This window comes from Molothrus ater, chromosome 1, assembly GCF_012460135.2.
Source record: "Molothrus ater isolate BHLD 08-10-18 breed brown headed cowbird chromosome 1, BPBGC_Mater_1.1, whole genome shotgun sequence".
In the NCBI taxonomy this organism is placed as follows: Eukaryota; Metazoa; Chordata; class Aves; order Passeriformes; family Icteridae; genus Molothrus; species Molothrus ater.
Window position 1 is genome coordinate 121,246,846 of NC_050478.2, and position 19,996 is coordinate 121,266,841.

At 38.1% G+C, this 19,996-nt stretch overlaps 1 protein-coding gene across 3 annotated transcripts in view; it reads right to left on the minus strand.

Moving 5' to 3' along the window:
• Positions 1-873: 873 nt before the first annotated feature.
• STAU2 (staufen double-stranded RNA binding protein 2) overlaps positions 874-19,996 on the minus strand; it is a 170,910-nt gene continuing 151,787 nt past the window's right edge. For all 3 annotated transcript variants that reach the window (XM_036378678.2, XM_054516234.1, XM_036378679.2), the window contains 2 exons: positions 2,844-2,932; positions 874-1,998 (listed from right to left, as the gene is read on the minus strand). In XM_036378678.2, the coding sequence (XP_036234571.1) occupies positions 1,905-1,998; positions 2,844-2,932 (183 nt within the window). In that variant the 3' untranslated portion in view covers positions 874-1,904. The remainder of the gene's footprint in view (positions 1,999-2,843; positions 2,933-19,996) is intronic.

Below are 19,996 nucleotides of genomic sequence, written 5' to 3' on the forward strand. Positions count from 1 at the left end.
ACAGAGGAATGGGTTTGCCTCTTGCTTTTGTTCTTGCTCTCCCTGAGAGGGGACAGTAATGCCATTTGTATCCTGCATACTGGCAGGTACAGCTAAAGCACAGACTGCGGCTCTTTCTGAACTCTCTGAGCTGTCTGATGAGCTGAAGGAGCAGAATTTCTGCTCCATCTGCCAATTAGGCAGGTAACATATCCCTGAGAAAGGTGGTGTGTAAGAGCTAATTATTTTTGTGTGCTGCTGCCTGAATAACTTGAGTCTGCCAGGTGCCAAACACTCCTGGAAATCTGTGGGAACTGAAAGGCTCAGCTTGTTCCTGACTCTTTTATGGAGTCAGACCCTAGAAAACTTCAAACTTTTAGAACAAAGACTCCTTATCTGCTGGGCTTGAGAGTGAATCATACCCATGAGAAACATGAAGTAGAAAAAAAGGCCTCCAAGCACTGGTTCTGGCAGAGCAAGATGTGTGTTCCCCTAAAAGCCCATCCCAGAGGTGAATCAATGCCACTGTGCCTTGCACCATTTCCTCACATTGCTGTTCCTCTGCTTTTCTGCATGAGTCACTGAGTTGTGATCTCTGGTTTTGGTGCTTCTACAATCTTGTGCAATGTTGTCATGGCTGTTATGCAGTTAAGCTTTATCTGTTGCATGAAATGAAATAGTCTGTATTTTGGATAGATAATAGACCTAAATACCAGCATGTCTGGTCCAACACAGTAAGTTTGTAGAAAGTGTTAGCATGGGGACAGGACAGCTTGGTTAAAACCTGGCTCTAATGTGGCAGCCAGTCATTTGCTAGTTTTTAATGGTTTTCTTTTCCTTTTTTTTCTCTTAGTTGTCTAACTGTGAGTGATAAAGAAAGAGAAGACACTGTCATTGTACACATGAACTGATGTGGTTTTACTGCATTTGGCCACACACTTAAAAGAAATATGCTGGTACAGAGCAGCCACAAGTCTTATCTCTGCTGCCACTCCTTTCACAAAAGAATGATCTTTACATCAACAGTTTCCACGCTTGGCTTGATAACGTTGCAGTCCTCCCTTTTGCTGTTGGTCCGAATGCAGAGATTAAAAACACTCAGTTGATGCAAATGGTGGGTTGGTACAACACACAGAATGGGGTGTAGATGTGCTTCACACAACAGAGAGCAGAATCGACGGGGAAAATGTTGCTTGGAGGCAAGACGCCTCTTTAATTGATTATGGCAAGGAAAATCAAATACCATATTTGCTTTTTTCCTGGAGTATATCGAAAATGATCATAACTAACATCTGTTCATGTTAAGCAAATACTTGTCAAGATTTAAACTTCTGTTTGCATACAACTCTGAGTAGTGCATCTTAAAGTCATACATATTCATATAGAATGAAGAATGCATAATGTCTGCATAAAAAGATAAGCTGTATGACTATATATGAAGACAACAACTACAATTCTCACAGCACTGTCATTGGTTAATTTTAAAATATTCAAGCATTATTTAAAAAACAGTAAGCTGAACTTAAAACTACACTACAAAAAATTGTATAACTGAACCAATGCTCTCTTGTTTTCCTCAATATTAATCAATTTTAATCAATTGTAAAGTTTCCCTTTTTTTTTTCCCTAACACTTTTTGTTAATTCATTGTTATTTTAACCTCCAGTAACACGATCAGACTTCTTCTGCCTCTGGGCAATTGAGTTATGCTCTGATCTCGAGTTCTAAGGGAAATGTTCAATTTTATTTTTTTCCACAGTTGAATAAACAGTACCATGTATACTATCTCTTGTGTTAGAATAGTGTTGTCTTCACATAAGACTCAAATAATGGTATTAGTCATTCATTTCCTTGTACACATACACCCTATTGCGTGTTGACAGGTTTATAAGGATGCAGTGGCAGCCGTGGGTGCTGGGAAGCTCCTAGACGACAGCCTTTGAATCCTTGCAGTCCTGAGCAATGGTGCCTGAGTTAGTCTGTTTATTGTCTGCTTTCTCTCCCAGATGCTTGACTTGTCTGAAAGATTAATACATTAACAAGAGTGGTAAGGTCCAGGGTTGCACATCTTTAAGACATGTTTATTACCAGATGGCACATGAGATTCAAAGGTCATTGTGGAAGGTAACATTTTAAAGTGAAACAACAATATTTATGTTCAAATACTATGCTGATGAGATCATATGGAAAAATGTTTCTGATTAAATTAGTTTATAAATAGACACAATATATCTACTGGAAATTCCAAATGCCAATTTTAGTCTTACTTCTTTTACTCTATTACTTCCTAATTTATTTAGTAACACAAGACTACTTTCTTACATAAACAGACTAGCAGCTGAAAAAAAAATCTTTACTGGATGGACAATCCCACTTTCTTAAATAATTGAAAATCCAGTGTGAAACCCTGTTCTATTGTCTACTGCTTAAAGCTAAATTCCATATCAGAGTTTTTTAAGACCTGAAAGAAATTTCAACTTTTAAATTCTCTGAGGTAAAATTCAGCTTGCAGTCATAATGACTTATTGGCAGATAGCTATGCTTATTTACAGGCAATATCATGTGCTACAAGACATTTGACAAAAATCCTGTTATGCTACTTACACAGAACCCATACAATGAAAAGAAAATCCTTTTCTTTAGCATTTCCACAGGACTGACTATCTCATAGCTAATTAGTAAACATTATCAGTTACACTAAACCTGAAATCGTGTTTTTCCTCTCAAATTGTCACAAACTGCATGCAAATTCCAGAGGAAATAGTTTTGCATAGGTTTAAAAGGGCAACTAAGCTCTTAATTAACATTTCTTATCTACCATGCCACACAGGCATTAAAATGCAGAGGATTTAAATGGTACTTACTTTTCATGAGAACCGTTCTCAACTTTCATAGCTCCTTCCACTGGATCCAGTCCTTGTTCTGAAAACTGTTTCAAGGCACTTAACGCTGCCTAAAGAAAAAATGAATTGTCAAAAAACCCAGTGGCATAATTATATTAGCACTAAATGAAGGAAGGTGAGTGTTTTGATTTTCTAGATTCAATTAATTTCCTGTATATCGAAGCCATCCAGCCTACAGGGCTAAGAGAGTGGGTGCACAATAGCTCCATGATAAAGATCTGTGCTTGTGCATGGATTGAGGAGATCTCCTTCTTCCTGGGCATATCAGTGACTCCCATTTGTGCCAATGCAAGCTTCATCACTTATAGAAAGAATAGGATAGACTTAGGATTCTTGGCTTTCTGGCTGTAAAGTCTCTCCAGCTTCCCCATATACTTTCCTAGAGCCCACACCTTCCAGAGATCCTATGGACAAACTTTTGAGTTGCAAGTGGTTGCAGAAGGTGTGAGAAGTGGGAAGAGGGTCAGCAGGACACTACCAGCCCTCCAAAGTCAGATCTGGAACAATGTTACAGCCTGAGGTTTTATATACAGTGAGTGAAATGTGCTAATCAGGGGGAGCCTATATGGAGTGATTAGGGAGAATCAGGAATAGAAGAACAGTCAGTTTTTGTCTAACATTTTCCATTGCATTCTTCATTGACCAACTTCTGCCTCATCTGCTATGAGTCCTCTCTTCTTCTCTTGCCTCTATCTGCTTTGGTAAAAAAAATTCTTTTCTGTAATTGATTCACAAAAGATTGATTATGAAACTCTCTGACATCACATGGCCGACTTTGAAGATAGAGCCAGCACAATAAAACAGCTGAGGTCACTTCTACTGAGAAGGTGAAATGTAAAGCAGAACTGCAAAATGGATTTTGCTTTTTAATCACTTCCTCCTGAGATGCATTCAGACCTAATCACAGGGGAAAGAAAAGGTGACTTTTCACATTGTGCCCTAAGCTAACACCGCAAGCAGTGGAACTGACTGGAGGCCCTAAACTGCTGTTCACAGTGAAGCAGCAATTGCTGCTGTCTTCTTATTTGTTGGGACAGAAAGAATCTGTGACTCTATCTTCCTTTCCCTCAGAGAGCAGGGACCCTGCCTGGAACAGGAGCTGCCATTGTAATGAAGTATTAGATTTGCCTTTGTACTAATTCTTTGCCTGGATTCTCTCAACAACTCCTTCGCTTGAAAGGTATGTTTATACAACTTAAATATTATTAGACAATGTGTATTTTGGTGAGATGAATAACAGCACAAAAATTGCCAGGCTGCCCCAAAGTAAAAGACCATGTGTCCCATATTTGTCTATAGTAATGACTAGCTGCTAAAGCCTCAGAAGGTTGTACAAGGCACTCCCACCCATCATGCATGAAAGTAGAATCTTTGTAGTCTGTGAAATGTTATGGTTTGTTCCCTGACCAAAAGAAAAAAAAAAAAAAGGTGAACATTTTATAAAGTCTCTTGGTAAACCTCAGATTATCACTGTTACCTACAATCCACTCCATCTTGACCATGTATTGTGAGCCCCCTGTATGAGATCCCACTACTGGATCTTTCACTTTTGTCACTCACTGAGTTCCCCAAAGAGATTTTCTCTTTCCTCATTTCTTCTGGTTTTCTTGATGTTTTGATATATTTCCATTCTTCACAAAATTTCTTTCTCTAGCACCTCATAGTGTTCCTTCACAAGTTTCACATGTGTATTCTCTACTCCCATAAGACCTAACCACCATCTATCTTTCCATCCTTGATCTTGACTGCAGAGCAAAATCACTACTCATCACAAATAATTCCTCTAGTGGCAATGAGGATTTTCAACTTCTGTCCTTGTAACTTTTCTGTTCCAGTAACCCAACATACTTCTCCATCCCAATTTCTCTCTTCTCCTCCTCTCCCTGAGGTCCTTTTCATCACAATGCAAGCAGGACTCATCATGTGAGGAAGGGGAGTGATTTGGGCTCCCGTGTATCCTTGTACTTTAACTGGTCATGGGTTAGCAACTGTGAGAAGGAATCCAATGGGTAGGGACCAGCACCCAAGAATCTCCTGTCTTCTCACAACCATTTTTTTCCTGATGCACATTAGCAAAACTATCAAATCTCCTTCCTTCTTATGTGTGGTAAACCAAAGCCCATTACCAGGTAGCACTTCAAGGAGGGAAGGAAGCTGAGACATCGGCTCCTCCCACACAGTTAAACTGCTACCTCACATGTTTCTCAACCCACCTTGTTTACTTTTTCATACCCACTCTTAGCTTCCTGGTCTGATGTGTGAATTGCAAACTTATTGTGGAAGAACTTTGTGTTCAGGTTATTTGTTTGTACAATGACTTGGACAAAAATGCCCTAATCATAGTTTGTAAGTAGAGCCAAGTAAAGTTTCATTCAAGATCAAATCACAGATTGATCATATGATCTGCAGAACAGTCTGGTCTCAATTACGGGAAAATGAAATCCCCAAATCATCAAGAGATTAATTAGACCAACACAAACATACAAATTCTAGATTTGGTGAGTAGCTCTGTGGCTTACTACTGTTTTACTCACAGAACTGGCTACTTGCAAGGCATCCCACATAAATTACAGAATTACAGAGCAGCTTTCAGGGTTGTTTTCCAGGAAAACTGATTTGAAACTTCCTAGATGAATATTAGCCACTAGCTTAATAGGATCAGATCAAGAGAGCCCCTCTCCTCTTCTAACAGCAAGGGAGGTACTACAATACAAAATAACGAACACTTTGCCTATAAGCACGGATCATTGGGTATCCATGGGAACATATGGCTGTCAATAAAGTAAATACAGAACAATTAGAGAAAATACATAAAATGATAATATGGCTCAAGGTGTGAAATGATAAGCATGTTTAAAGCCAACACAATTTCCAAATCTTAATGCCTGTAACATGGCACAGTCTTATTTCACCATCTCACCCTTCTTCAAGCCATGCCTTTCCCAAACTGAAATATGACATAAAAGATAAAATCTCAGACCTATTGCATTTATGAAACCAAATATCAGAGAGAGCAATCAGCAGGGAAGCAGTCCTGTGCCTGTATCCTTGATCTGCCAGCTACAGGTATCAAGGTGTTTTTGTGAGCACTGTCAAAGTCTGCATTTTTCCAGCTCCTAAATGCGCTCCCACCCAGGACTCCAGCAGCTCCCAGGGCTAAGCTTTTCTTCCCCAGGTTCTCCCAATCTCCTACACCTCACAGTCCCTCTTTAACTTCCAGTTTCCTAATGTGTTCCAGGTTATTTATGAGGTCTGATTTCTTTTTCATGGAACCATGTCTTACTCTCCGTAAGTTACCTGCGGGGGAAGCCTAATTACTTATATCCCAATATTTGCAACAAGATTTGAGTTTTGGAAAAGTTTATTTCCTTTTTAAAAGGTTCATTCATGGGATGTGGCTGAAGGGGAGTACAGAAATGGTAGAGAGAGCCTTGCAGTGTACTAAACCCACTCCCCCCTTTCTTTCCCCCATAGCCTGCTTGTATTTGGAAGGATCAGCACGCTAAGAGAAGCAGGTGAGTAAACAATACTCTGGATCTTAATTGATGTCTTTAATGTTTCTTCTCTCCCCATCATGCCCCTAGACAGACATGAAGATTCTGGATTCAGGAAGGAAGCTGGTAGCTTAGGAGCTGTGACCTGAATAGTCAGCTGAGCGACACAGAGCTCAAGTAATCTGCAGTGAAGAAGAGTTACAAGCAGACACCAGGGTAATTTAATCCATGATTCAATTCTATTAGTCCCAATAGATTTACACCACTTGGCTTAAATATAACTTATGAATGGCAGATAACTTAGGTTAAATGAAAAGGAAAGAAAAGAATGGAACATTTGACAGCAAATCTGGTGAACAATTTCCTCTTTCAAAGGCTCAACACTTCCTTCCATTGATATTTTTCTTACAATAGAGCATCTGCACAGATACAGAGAAATTTTTCTCTCCCCCAGAAGATTTTACAACTGTTTTGTGAGCGAAGCCCCATAGGTTACAGAACAGATGTCTTTACACATTTCTTGTATCACTTGTTTTCTGTGTAGCTACAACAGTGCCAAAAATCCGATGCCAACAGGATGCACCGCGCTGCTAGCTGTTTGTCTTGGCTGCCATTTCCATTATTAGTATGTGTGTGTATCAGGATGGGGATGGATGTTTCCAGTCATTTTTTAGCTTTCCTCAAGTCAATTGGCAATTAGTAAATAGCACTGAAACTTGTAAATATTCTTCCTGTTTCTTACTCTGGGGATTAAGTGTCTTATAATGACAATCTAGTAACATTAGATCATTCTCTAGCAAGAGCAGCAGACAGGCACTCCACTAGCCCATGTGCATTTAAGATCACATCCTCATGATAAAATTTCCACATTTGTTTTAACACAGTATGTGGTTTGTGTTTTTCCTCTTAAATCTATATTACATTTCAGCTTATTCTGTGAAACTGAAAATTGTAAAAGTTTGTTGCTCTCCTCTGTGGCTCTTCCAGTTGACTTTACCAAGGAGGTCTGAGACAATCCTAATAAACACTGCTTCATACTGTTAGTTCACTGGCAATATGCCTCCTAACATCAATTTTCTAAGTACATGAAAAAACATATTCAGCTTGGCTTTAATCAGTGTTTTCTGAAGACATAAAATTACAGGCAGAAACTGCAAGACTGACTTGTCAGGGTCTAGAGAAGTTCATGAAGGACAAGATTTTATTGCATTTAGTAGCTGGGTCTTAGTTAAGGACTGAGTTTGCTGAGTCAAATGATTCATTGTGGTCATGTTTCTTGTAGTCACATGCCATATGCATCAGCAAGTCTCTGTTGCTCAAGTTTAGGCTTGAGAACATGTTTGCATACCAGGTTACCATCATAGACTCTAGTCCTGGATTTAAGTTTCTAGCCAAAAGCCTAGACCATGGTAGAGCATGAGCAAAACTGGTAGTATTTACAAACAAATCAATGTTTATTTATTTTCTAAATCAAAAGTGTCCCCCTAATCAGTGAGTTTCTTTACCTCTCCCTGACTACTGAGGCCTCAAAAGGCAATGTCAGCTATGCAATAACATTGCAGCAAAGCTGTCTGCCTCAGTAATGAGATGCACTTCATGAATTTTTAATATATGGATTTTAATTTCACATTTAAACGCTATTGAAAAAACCCCAACAATATTACAGCTATAGAGGTGAGTTTGAAGGTTCAGTGCCCCAAAACTGAGCAACTATTTAAATTTGTATGTATTCAAATTATTGTTCTTGGTGATTGCTTTTCATTTCTCTAGATGAAGAAATTTTTTACTAAGCTTCCACCTGTCTTTAACTTGCCCACACTCAATCTTTCAGGCATAGAGAAATGCACAAAGAGAAGATATATTTCTTTGTGTAGACTTACAAATATGCACACAAAGTAGCTAAAATTTGACTCCTTAACATACCTATTTAATTCTCTTGAATTTGCCAGGTTGGCTACATTCAAGGCAAACAAAAACCAAGTATTGCAAACAAATCCCTTTTTCCCACAGCTTCTGTTGTAAATGAATTTACTATATTGCAAGCAATAACTCCTGCTAGGAGTTTTCATCGCTTTCCTTTCAATGTGCTGTTCTCTCCAGTTGATTAGATTTCATGCGAACCAATGTTAAAATCTGTTTGAATATTAAGTTCGGAAAGGCTTTTCACAGCACACAGTGTAAACCTTAATTAAATGACTTTAAGCTCTTTCCTCATATGGTTTATGATAAGCATGAAAAACACAGGATTATAATCTGATTAGCTCGTGTAGTATACATGGAAATAGCATTTTCCAAAACTGATTAATCTCTGCACAAAGGCATAGTCACCTGATAGGCACTACACTTAAGGCTACTGATGGCACCTGTCAAGAGAAGGAGCTTGGAGGATAGGAGGAGTTCACTATTTTCAAACAAAGAATGATGATTCACAGATGTAGCTTAGAACAAGTCCCACGTTGTAGTTAATGCTGCCTCCAGGCAAATCATGCAGCTAGAATTTAAATGACACACAATCCATGTACAGCCTGACCTTGCCAGCTTTCTGGGGGTAATCCTAAAGTAAGGATTAACTGTTCTTGAACAATTTTTCCAGCATATTAAACAGAGCTTCTATCAACAGCATGCATGTCACCTTCTTCCACCTAGTTTTATTGGACACGTGTACTCATTCCTCCATGCCTCTTAATATGCTGAGAAGTGCATGGAGTGAAAGACACTATTCAACATGGAACTTCATTTCCATAGGTTTTGATCTTCAACCTAAATTCATCTACATCTATTGAAGAGACTGCTTAACAGTAGAGAGAGTCAATTTGGCATAGCTTATTTTCCATGTGAACCACCACACTCAAAATCTGACTGCCATTCTTGCGGCCATGCAATAATTCCAGGAGTAAGGAATGGTGAAGCATTCTCTTAAAGCCCAAGAAAGAGCTGCATAATCATCTGGGGTGAGACAGATCTATTGTTCTAATGGTGATAGAAAGCTTTCCAATCACAAAGAAAGAAAAGCTGAAAAGCGCCTATTTAAAAATTAGTAAAACGGTATGTTTTTGTGTGAAGAGGATTTAATAAATGATACTTAAAGTCAAACACATCAAAGTTAACAGAATATAAGAGATTAATCCAGCATGGAGAGATTAGTCTAGTAGCCAAGTTTAGGTTGTATTCTTACTTGCAGGTAGGAATAAGAGAAGAAGGGGTTGCTAAAGGATCCGAATGGGACTCGGACTGTACAGGACTGTTCTTTAATCTGCATCTTCTCAGACTCCTCCCACACACATATTCCCACTTGAAAGGGGCAGTGTGCTCAAGTGCTACCAAGACATTTGCCTTCATGACAATTTATGCAGGAAACCAGTAAGCTGATGCTTGTCCATGAACATCTCAAAAGAGCTTTCAGGTTTAGTGCCAGTATCTACTGAGGTGTGTCTACATTCTCTCAAGGTGAAGTGAGGTGTGAAAGTTGGGCCCCAGTACCAGCACTTAAAATAAATCTTAAACAGTTAAAACAGAATTAAGTGTTAAATAAATCTTCTATCAGATATTTTCAGTATCTTTTCAGTGTATCTGCTATAGATTTTGTCTAGAATTCAGGAAGTTCTTTTAAAGTAAATTTATTTCTAAATTCAAGACTCTAAATTTTTCCTTCAGTGGCTGCAATTCCAAGAACAAATACAGAAAGAATCATGAATCATCACAGCTTACTTAAGAACATGAAAGAAAATATTTTAAAATAAAATTTCCAAGTGTTTGCACTACTAATATACAACAGAATTTCACTAGACAGAAATTAATCCTAACTTAATCTTGCTTCTAATTTTATATCTGTAGACAAAAGCTACTTAAACACTAACTTTCAGAAGGAGGTAGACATTTAAGTAATGTAGGGGCTTTCAGTAATTAGAGACTTCCAAATGAGAGTACTCAGATGGCCAATTATTGTATCGGTAGGTGGAGGTTTAAATTATGCAACTAAGACAACGCTCAAGCATGATTGAGGAGCTGCAGACAAAAATTATAGGAAATTTTAAGAAAGACAGCTTCAAACATAAAGCTGAAAACAGCAGAATGCATATCCTCAGGCAAAATCTTGCACCAGCATTGAAAAAAGGCCATGAATCTCTCTCTCATCACTGATGGCTGGACAATATCCTTGTCAGCTGCGTTCTCAGAATGATCTGGTTTATTATTTATTTATTTATAGGCATTTCTCCACATCACTGCAACAGAGTTGCAAGTCTGCTGCCATTAACCCTATATACATTGCAGAAGATTTTGACCTCTTGATTTTAAATAATTTGACTGAGATTCCTAATTGTGTAAGAGTTTACAGTGACTTCTAAAATCTGCTGTGTTAAACAATCCTCTTCCTTCATCTGACCTCCAGAGCTCCATCCTGGTTTTGACATCATTGCCACTGCCTTCACTGCATGGGGGTCAACACATAAATGACAGGGAATGGGCCCGTTACCCACATAATAATGAAGATATAACTAGAACTCTTTTAACAAAATTAATGAGCTATAAGCATTTATTCTGTTATTTAAATGGTTTTCTTAGGTAATTGCTTATACAGAGCAGTCAAAAACCCAAAATATATTAGAGGATTTTTATGAATTCCAAACTATCCAAGCCAAAATCAGTATACAACAAGATTCAAGCTATCAAGTATTACTCAATACTTGTTTCCACATGGTTACTCTTTCACTTAGTAAACTGAACTTGTAAAATACTCTCACTAGTGTTTACATACTTTTTGTTTCTCCTTGCCAATATCCTCTTCTTCATGAGACAAAGCGTCACTGAAGAACAGAGGTAGTTTAATTAATGTTGTTTTAAAAGAGAAGGAAATCAAAGCGAGAGAACATGAGCACAGAAAGTGCTGGCTCAAGGTCAGACAATAAAAGTAAGAATCAGTTTTACTAGTTTGCATGCATTTTGTCATAGGCCAAGATAGAAAGAGGGAGATTCTGAATAAAGGCATTTAATGATAGAAAATTTTGAAATCTGCACTGCAGCCATTTAATTCAAATGCCTCATTCCTTTCACTATCACTCATCAAGCTATCATCTTCCCAACAATGCAAAACATTTTCTATAGAGGAGAAAAAGTCTCCCTTTTAGGAGGAGATGACTGGTGAGAGCCTCTCACAAATTTTTCTTTGCTGAAACATTCTAAAGAGTACTTTTCTCCTTACAATGTTGAACAAAACTACCTATTTTTTTCTTTAAATTTGACATATTTTTATGTCTAAAGACCATACAGTTTGCTTTAGACATGGGAGCGATTTCCTAAATATCAGATTCCTTGGTTTTAGCAATTTTAGAATGAAAGAATGTTTGTTCTTTCATACTGAGTCCATTACCTTAAATTTTAAGCTCTTGTCAATCTAAATATGACCAGAAACTTCAGTTTGAAGACAAAAGCAATAGATTACCCTTAATGCAAAGCACTGGCCATTGGTTTCTTCAAGGAGCAAATTGTAGCTGGAACAATGGGGGAGTTTAGGGCTGTAGATTCTTGCATTACAACATCTGTAATGAAGCCCACATACTAAATTGTATCCTATCTCTGCTTCTGTGAAACTCTACTCCTGTGGCCAGCACACTGGCATTCAGAGAAGGATACTTCCACCCTCAGAGCCCTAATGACCAATCCCCCCTCTTCATTCTCCAAGTCTCATTTTACAAGTGTGCATGTATGTCCAACAAAGTACCAAATCTAGATTGACAGCTAAAAGCATTATATTTAGCATATAAGGCATGTAATTAGAAATTTGAGTGTTTCCAAAAGGAAAAAGTTTTTGATTCTGATCTTAGAGTATTCTTTCACTGCATTAGCTGGTATTTTTTCTCCTAATTGAAGTTGATTTAAGTGCAAGCAGAGTCAGACCCAAGAGCAACAGGACAAACTTCTCATCTGAAGTAGTTTGTAACATAATTTTGTCTTCGCTAACTGTTGATGGCTCATCCTCATCCCATTTTAACCTACAACCATCAGCTCCCTTAATGGAAGTGTCTATAAAGATCTTCTCTAAAATATGCTTTTCCAGCACACTTAATGTCTTTTAATGTCTTTCCAATTAAATCCAGATGTGAAAAGCTTAAGGAACAGTTCTCAGGACTGAAAAAGATGACATAAATCTTGCAGCTGACAGAGATCCCACTGAGCTCAGTTGGGGAAATTCACAGAGGACTTCTTGTGGGCCAGAAAAGCTGCTGGGTATAAAGACAGATGTGTATACTCCTATTAAAAAAATTTAAATAAAAACTGACTCCTACAATGAGGTATCCACAATTATCAGGGACATTACTAACTCAATCCCTCAATGTGCTGAGCACATCCTGTGCTGTACAAATTTCCCTCATCTTTTCGGGAAGTTTATCAGAGTTGCAGGGGGTCACATCTGCTTGGGAAAGAGCCCCTCACCTTTCAGGATTACACCTCTTAAACCACTGGAGGGGCTGATACTGGAAAGCACTGTCTGTCTTGCTCTCTTACTGCTATCAACAGGGAGGTAACATACTCTGCAAAACAATCCTGAATTTCGGTCCACTCTCCTTTATCTCTTCCATAATCGAGTTCCATATTAAATTGTGGTTTTATTACAGAAGACTCCCCAAATGTGATATTAATCATAAATTCTGACCAGTATGATGGGAAACTGGTCATTCTTAGTAGCTGACTACCACTGCTGTGCAAGTGTTGTTTGTGCAGCTGTCAATTTGGGGTTTGTTTTGCTGTAATCACTTGCACACCCTTAGGATTTTTTTATTTTATTTTATTTTAACAACAGTACATCATCTTATTTCCCAAACACAAACTGTAAATGTAGGCTCAGATCAAGCTACATCTCTCAGAAGGACAGGAAATACTAATACACACAGTTTGTATTAAAGAATGTCTCTAGAAAACTGCCCAATGCTAACATCTTTCATAATTTCCTGCCTTTCTGCTACTTAGTTACTTTTGAAATTAGTAAATTATCCAGACATATCAATGATTTTTTAAACAGCTACATCCTTGTGAGATGTCTGAAAAGGGAAGAATGTTCCAAGACAGAAGAAAACCCCATTTCTAACTGAAGCTTAAATTTGGGTCCATGTTCATTAATGATGGGAACTTCAATGGAGACATTTTGTACAGCACTACTTAATTTCTTTGCATTTTTCTAATGTCCATACAAAGCAGGATTTGGTGTCATGAGTGAGTGTACAGAAATATGGAACTAGCTACCTGAATTAAAGGACAATCTTGCATCCTCAAGTACAAGAAGTGATCCAATACCGGGATGTGAACAGTAGTGCAAACCTAGTGCTGAAAGCAGCAGGCTCCTAAACACACACAGACACACACACACACACACACACACACATACACACACACACAAACTCTCTTGAAGACAAAATTCCTCTGGTTAACAGCTTGCTTTACTTTTCACAATGGCCAGCACTTTTCAGACTATCACTCCTTCAGGGCTGAAGGCTGGATCTGACTCCCACCAAAATCACTGCTTCATGACCATCACCCAGGAGTCACGAGGAATGCCCTTCCCTTGGAATGAGCTGCTGCTGCCATGAGGATCCCACTCTTGGCTAGCTCAGGGAATGAGCTCAAATCTTTTGCACTTTGCTGCCAGGGACCACCAGGCCAGCTCTGATTTATAGCTTTTTCTTTACAGTTTTATGATACAAGAATGTTCACTTGTAATTACAACAGCATTTTGTTGGCTCCCTGCCTTCACTTGGGTATGTGCAACACCATATCCTTCATTCCAGATTTTTTTATGTCAGGACCCCAAATTTGAGAAGAAGTACATCAGTATTACAAGGATGGTGCAGATCTTGCTGCTCCTTAAAAAGAAGACTTGTACATATTTTTTCAGGGAGACATGTAAGCAGCTGGATCTGACATTCGACTAAGAGCCTAATGGAGAGTTGGTCAAAATTCTTCCTCAGAAAAATACTAACTTAAGAAAAAACTTTGTATGGGAATGTATGATTTCTGAGAAAAGGTTTTTTAGGTCCAAGATAGACTCTTCAGTCAAAATATCACAGACAAGTGCAAAATATAACCACTGCACTAATGAGTGTTTGGTTGCCACATTCATATACTTGCTGATTTGTCTCTATGAGAAAAGTTCAACAGGTCTCTAGTTTATTCAAAAGTGAATGGAAATACTTGTACTCTTGATGTGTTTTGTGGGATAAAAAAATCTGGTTTATTCAAAAGAAGGTGACCCTGCCATTAAGCTGCTGTATCACTTTGAAGAAACACTTTAGGTCAATATTTTTCAGACATACACTTAGCTCCTGACTTTGAGATAATCAAGTTGTACATTTCCATCACTTGTGGTTTAAACTTGATTTTTTCATTTTCAGTAGAGGCATAACGTCCTTCAGAGAAAATTCCAGGTATTTTAGATACCACTTAACAGTTAACTGTCAAGCAATTTCCAAGTCTTTTAAACAAAGAATACTTCTGTGCTAGCTTAATTTATAGAGCCATATATGTCCCACTTTAAGTGGATGTGATTAAGAAGAAACACTAAGCTTAGATTATTCTACTAAATGAGAAAAGTTTAAAGCCAATAAACTGTATCTAGGATTTTAGCTGGGAGATGAAATAAAAGGCACATTTGTTCCTGGTCACTGAATTTTTAACCTGGGTCTGTTGCTCCTGCTGTTAAGCTCCTATACATTCCTTACTAGCCCGTAGTGTCCAGCATTCCCAGCTCTCAGTGCTTGGAATTAGAGGTGAACTGCAAAATAAAACCAGGGTTTTTTGAGAGCTAGTGTATGGGAAGCATCAAATATTCTGACAGAAGGAGGCAAGTGAAAAGCCTATTTTTTAAAAAGAGGTCTTCTACAGATTCTTGAAAATTTAGATTACATGTATAAAAATTCCAAGCTACCATTTAGGTCTGAGAATTCTGGCACTATCTGAAAAGTGGGAAGATGCTGCTGAATCTGGTGGATAAATGAAAGTTGTACACTGTCTAGCTCCTAGTTGTACACTGTCTAGCTCCTTAGTAAAGAAAAGGGGAATTTGAGCCTTATGCTCTGACTCAGGTCTCCATCTCATGTGTGAGAATACTTTTCAAGTGCCCCAAGGTTTGCCTTTAATATACAACAAGCAGGAAAGAAAAAACCCTGGGTTTCTAGCACAAAACCTGAACCTATACTGTTTCTATCTCTCCTGTGCCTTTTCAAGCTTATATTATTCTTTTTTTTTTTTAAGTAGAATATTTTGACTTGTGTTTTTGCAATGCAGGAGCTCTAATATAACTTAATTGCTTCTCCTTTTAAGCCAAAATCCTGTGAGAGTATTTGGGTATTTCCTCAAGGTGAAATAAACTAATCTGCCTTCAGTGGCTCATCACTCTGGTTATCAAGTTAAATGACACCATTGCAGAAAAGCCTCATAATACATATTCTCCCCCTGCCTAGTCCAGTGCTGCTTTTTTACACACAATTTCAAGCATTTCTTAGCAAATGTGTCTTGAGGTGGACGATTATTCCTCACTTAAAATCAGCAGCAGCTACCTTCCTGTGCATCTTTTGAAATAGTAGATGCGCTTTTTGTTGGATTATTTTTTATTTTCTACTGCTTACAGGTCTCCTTTTTAAAGGAAAGGCCAAATCTACCCTCAAATTCAGCTTCTGTTGCTGTTTGTATGTTGATTTAAGTAGGAACTGGCCTTGTTCACTTGGATTTGCTTTAGTCATTAAGACCTACTTCAGTCTGCTACTGCACAGGTAGAAAGATAAAAAGAGTAGTAAGTGGCACCTTCAGTCATCTCCATGATTGCTGTCCTGTGTGTTTTTCTGGTAAGAGTGGTACATGTTGGGTACTCTGTACTTCAAAATGTGCTTCAAGAGAGGCAGCAGGAACCAGATTTCCTCAAGAACTTCTTAAATTCAGGAACCTCTCCAACTAGTGGGTCACTAATGAAGGTTAGACACTCCTTGTCTCTGATTAACTGAGCTCTGCATCTATGGACCTGCTTTTACTCCATTTACAGTTGCAGTCAAAAATATAGATATATGTCCAAAAACTTTACTGAACAGCTGGGGTTTAGTCTGGAAGATCTGCTAACAGCTATTTTATCATTTCATTCTAGCATCTAGTATTAAAATTCATTAACCACAGCTGTCAAAAAGAGCTAACTCAAAATCTTGCTAGTTACAAAATAACCTGTCAGGATTAGATTCAATTAAAAATTCAGGTGCTTACAAATTAGGCGCTGTAAGAGTGAAGTTTTAAACATCACATCCCTGGAATAAAATCAAAGGTCTAAAGTTAAGTACTCAGTTTTTTTACTCAGCATAAAGATCAGAGACAGGTTTCTCTGAAGAATGAGCTGAGAAAGCTACATGGTGAGTCTGGAGCTACCTGCAGGCATTGAGGTGCTCCAAGCCTAGGGGTGAACTCCTGGTCCTCTCTGGAATTCCTCTGCAAAGCCAGGACCAGAGGCAGGCCTGGCAGCTTGGTCAGCTGGTGGCTACAAATGTACAGTGCTCTCCTGAAGACAGCTGGCCCTTCAGCTCTCTGAGAGGCCTGAGCAGAGCTTGCTGCTGTCATTGAGAAGGTGACCAGCAGAGAAGTGGGTGTAGGTGAGACTCTCCTTTTTGTCCTTTTCTCAATGGCACAGATGTGAGCACTGCTGTCCAGAGTATGAGACATACAGATTTCAGATTTCTTAGCTTTAGATAAACAAGCTACATATCCTTCCTCCTAGGTGACAATCTAACCTCCAGGATCAGTGATAGGGAAGATTCAGCTAAAAAACAAAAAAGTCAACATACATGGATCAAAGAAAGGGAGGAGTCTGACTCCACAGGCTGATCACAGCAGTTACTAAGCTGTCCTGAGGATCACCCCATGCTCCCTAGATAACTTCTGTTCTTTATCTAATTGGTACTTTAGCAGTAAGTTCAGAAGTGATAAAAGCAGGAATTGCAATCCACTAGTTCTGCTTTTGGGGGCTTCTTTAAAAGGTAGGATGCAATAATATTCTTTCTCATCCTTTCTCTGTGCAGTCCGGAGTATTTTAAGATTTTGTTATATGAAGGCTCCAGTTATCTGGGAAGGTAGATAAATAGCTGCACATGCATTTAGTCAGTCTCCTGTGACATGTAATTATTAATACCTGAAGGCTGTGGGAAGAGTTCATGTTTCCTGAGTAAGCCTATGTTACTGGGTAAAGCATGGAAACCACCAGCAACTGTCCAACCACAGCTAAGAAGAAAAGCCCTCAGGATGCTGTTTCATTTAACATCCTTCTGTATAAGGCATTTTAATGAACATACAACTCAATTTTAATAAAAGATTTTATTAAGATAAATAATAATAATCCTTCACTATTCAAGCTCTTTTCATGCAAATGATTCAATAAGCCTGCACATGTATGCAAACCCTTTGAGAGGGTTTCCAGGATCAGGATACAAGCAGTTTTATGTGCCATCACAGAGTACAGTTAAATTAGTTAAAATCAACACACTCGGAATAAAAGCAAAAATACTAATGTAAGTTAAATGACAGTAGAGACTAAAGCTTTATGTCCAGTCTCAGTTAGTTCTAAGAATTTAATAATTTTAGCTGTTACATAAACAATAAAATCAGAGCATGAAGGAAGCACTAGAGTTCTAAGGCTGCTACCAGAAGCAGAGAAAACCCACACATAATGTTATGCATATTAGACCGTAATATTCCTCAGGCACAAATAAGACCTAACTGAAGCCATGCTTGGGATAACTGTCATGCTATCGAGTTACAGTAAAGAGGAGATCAGACTTATTCTTTCCTTCCCAATGAAATCAGTATAAACAAATCATATAATGTTTGGACACCAAACTCCTGAAACAAAGAAACCTAGAAAATCTCTTAAAACCACCCACAGACTCCCCATGCTGGTCTGTGATTATACAACTGGAGAAGATCATCCAAACTGTGATGTAAACCAATGTCAGTCTGCAAAGGATAGTGCTACAGTGGTTCTAACAAAAAATAAAGCAAGTCCCTGGAAGAGCCATCAGGAAGGAATACTTTCATACTTACCATCCATTTTCCCTGTAAATGAGGAAAACTTTTTTAAAGCTTAGAGAAAGAACTTAACTTAATCCCTACACTAAGGATACAAGACCCAGACTCTCTTGTGTGTTTTTACTCTACTGCAAAACAAATTCGGCTAAACAAAAGTGAGCCTGGGACCAACCAGAAAGGAAAATACTTCTTAATGGACCCCACTGCTTTATGTATTTCAACCTGCTCCTCTATGAAAATCTTTTTGTCCTCCTTATTTGTATGTAGATACATTCACCTTCATTTTTAGAAATACACATGCAAAACAGTATTTTTTTTTCCTGTGGACTACTCACCAAGAGAGATGATCCAGTGGTGAAAACCTTTCCATTCTATCAGTAAAATATAGTGTTTCTGTAGATTGCATTTCTACCTCAGAATTGTAGTTTTGCTCCTTGCCTATCATCTGGAAGCAAACTGTTCTAGACTTGAAAACAACATGTGCCTGTCTAGAAGAGATGTGAACGGGTCCAGCTCTCTTTCTGTAGACATGCCCTGGAAAGTGTAAACCTCTGTGCACCCTTAGGTGAGGCTTTACAAGACTCAGGACACACAGTGCTAAGGATGCTAAAGCAGTGGACTAACCCAGCTGCCCTGAAGGTGGGCTCTATGACATATCCATTTTTAGCCCTGCTTCTACTCAATTTAGATTCCACAAGGCTAAAAAAATGTTTTACTGAAGGAGGGAGCTAATGGTACAGTGCAAGACCATTTTCAAATATTCTGGCATTCTTTCTTTCTAGCTATGACATAGAGGAATTTAATATTCACATGTGTTTAGTAAAGAAACTTACTTCATTGGAATCAGCCACCCCTGCAAATTGGTTGATAGTTTATGTTTCCCTAACATTAATTTCATTCTTGTTTCTAAGCCACAATTGACTGAACTGTAACTTGGTATCAACAATGGGGATTAATCATACAAAAGAAAACAAAAGAAGCAGTAATGAACTGACAGCATTTGTTAGTCTTCTCCAGTAAGGGTGCAACAATTAGCAATACAGTGAATATCAATCATTCAAATGCTGAAAAAACTGTCTGTATAACGAGAAGAAATGAAAAATGGTAGCCGACAAAAACTCAACAATCTTGGAGAAAAAAAATACCGAATAATTATTATACTTAACAGACTGTGAAAGAACACTTCATTAATAAGATGGCAAAATATTTTGTACTAGAATTAATAAATTCTCATTCTTAAGAAAGTATGTTCTGCAGAATTTACATGAAGTTTGTTCTTTCATATAGTCAAATGCTTCTTATATATTACTAACCTTCAATCTTTTTCAATCTTATTTACAATATCATGCCTGACTAAAAGCTGTTCTACTGGCATCAGTGTTACCAGCAGCTGCACATTGAGTTATCAACACAATTGTACATGAAAAGTGCTTTTGATGAAACATAAGAAAAAACATTTTATCTGTTCTTCATGATCACTAGCTCTCTTGTGTTTTAACTACTGCAAGGATTCAATCAAAGCTCATCGTATATGAAGAACTAAAGTCAATTAATTTCCTCCAATATTTTCAC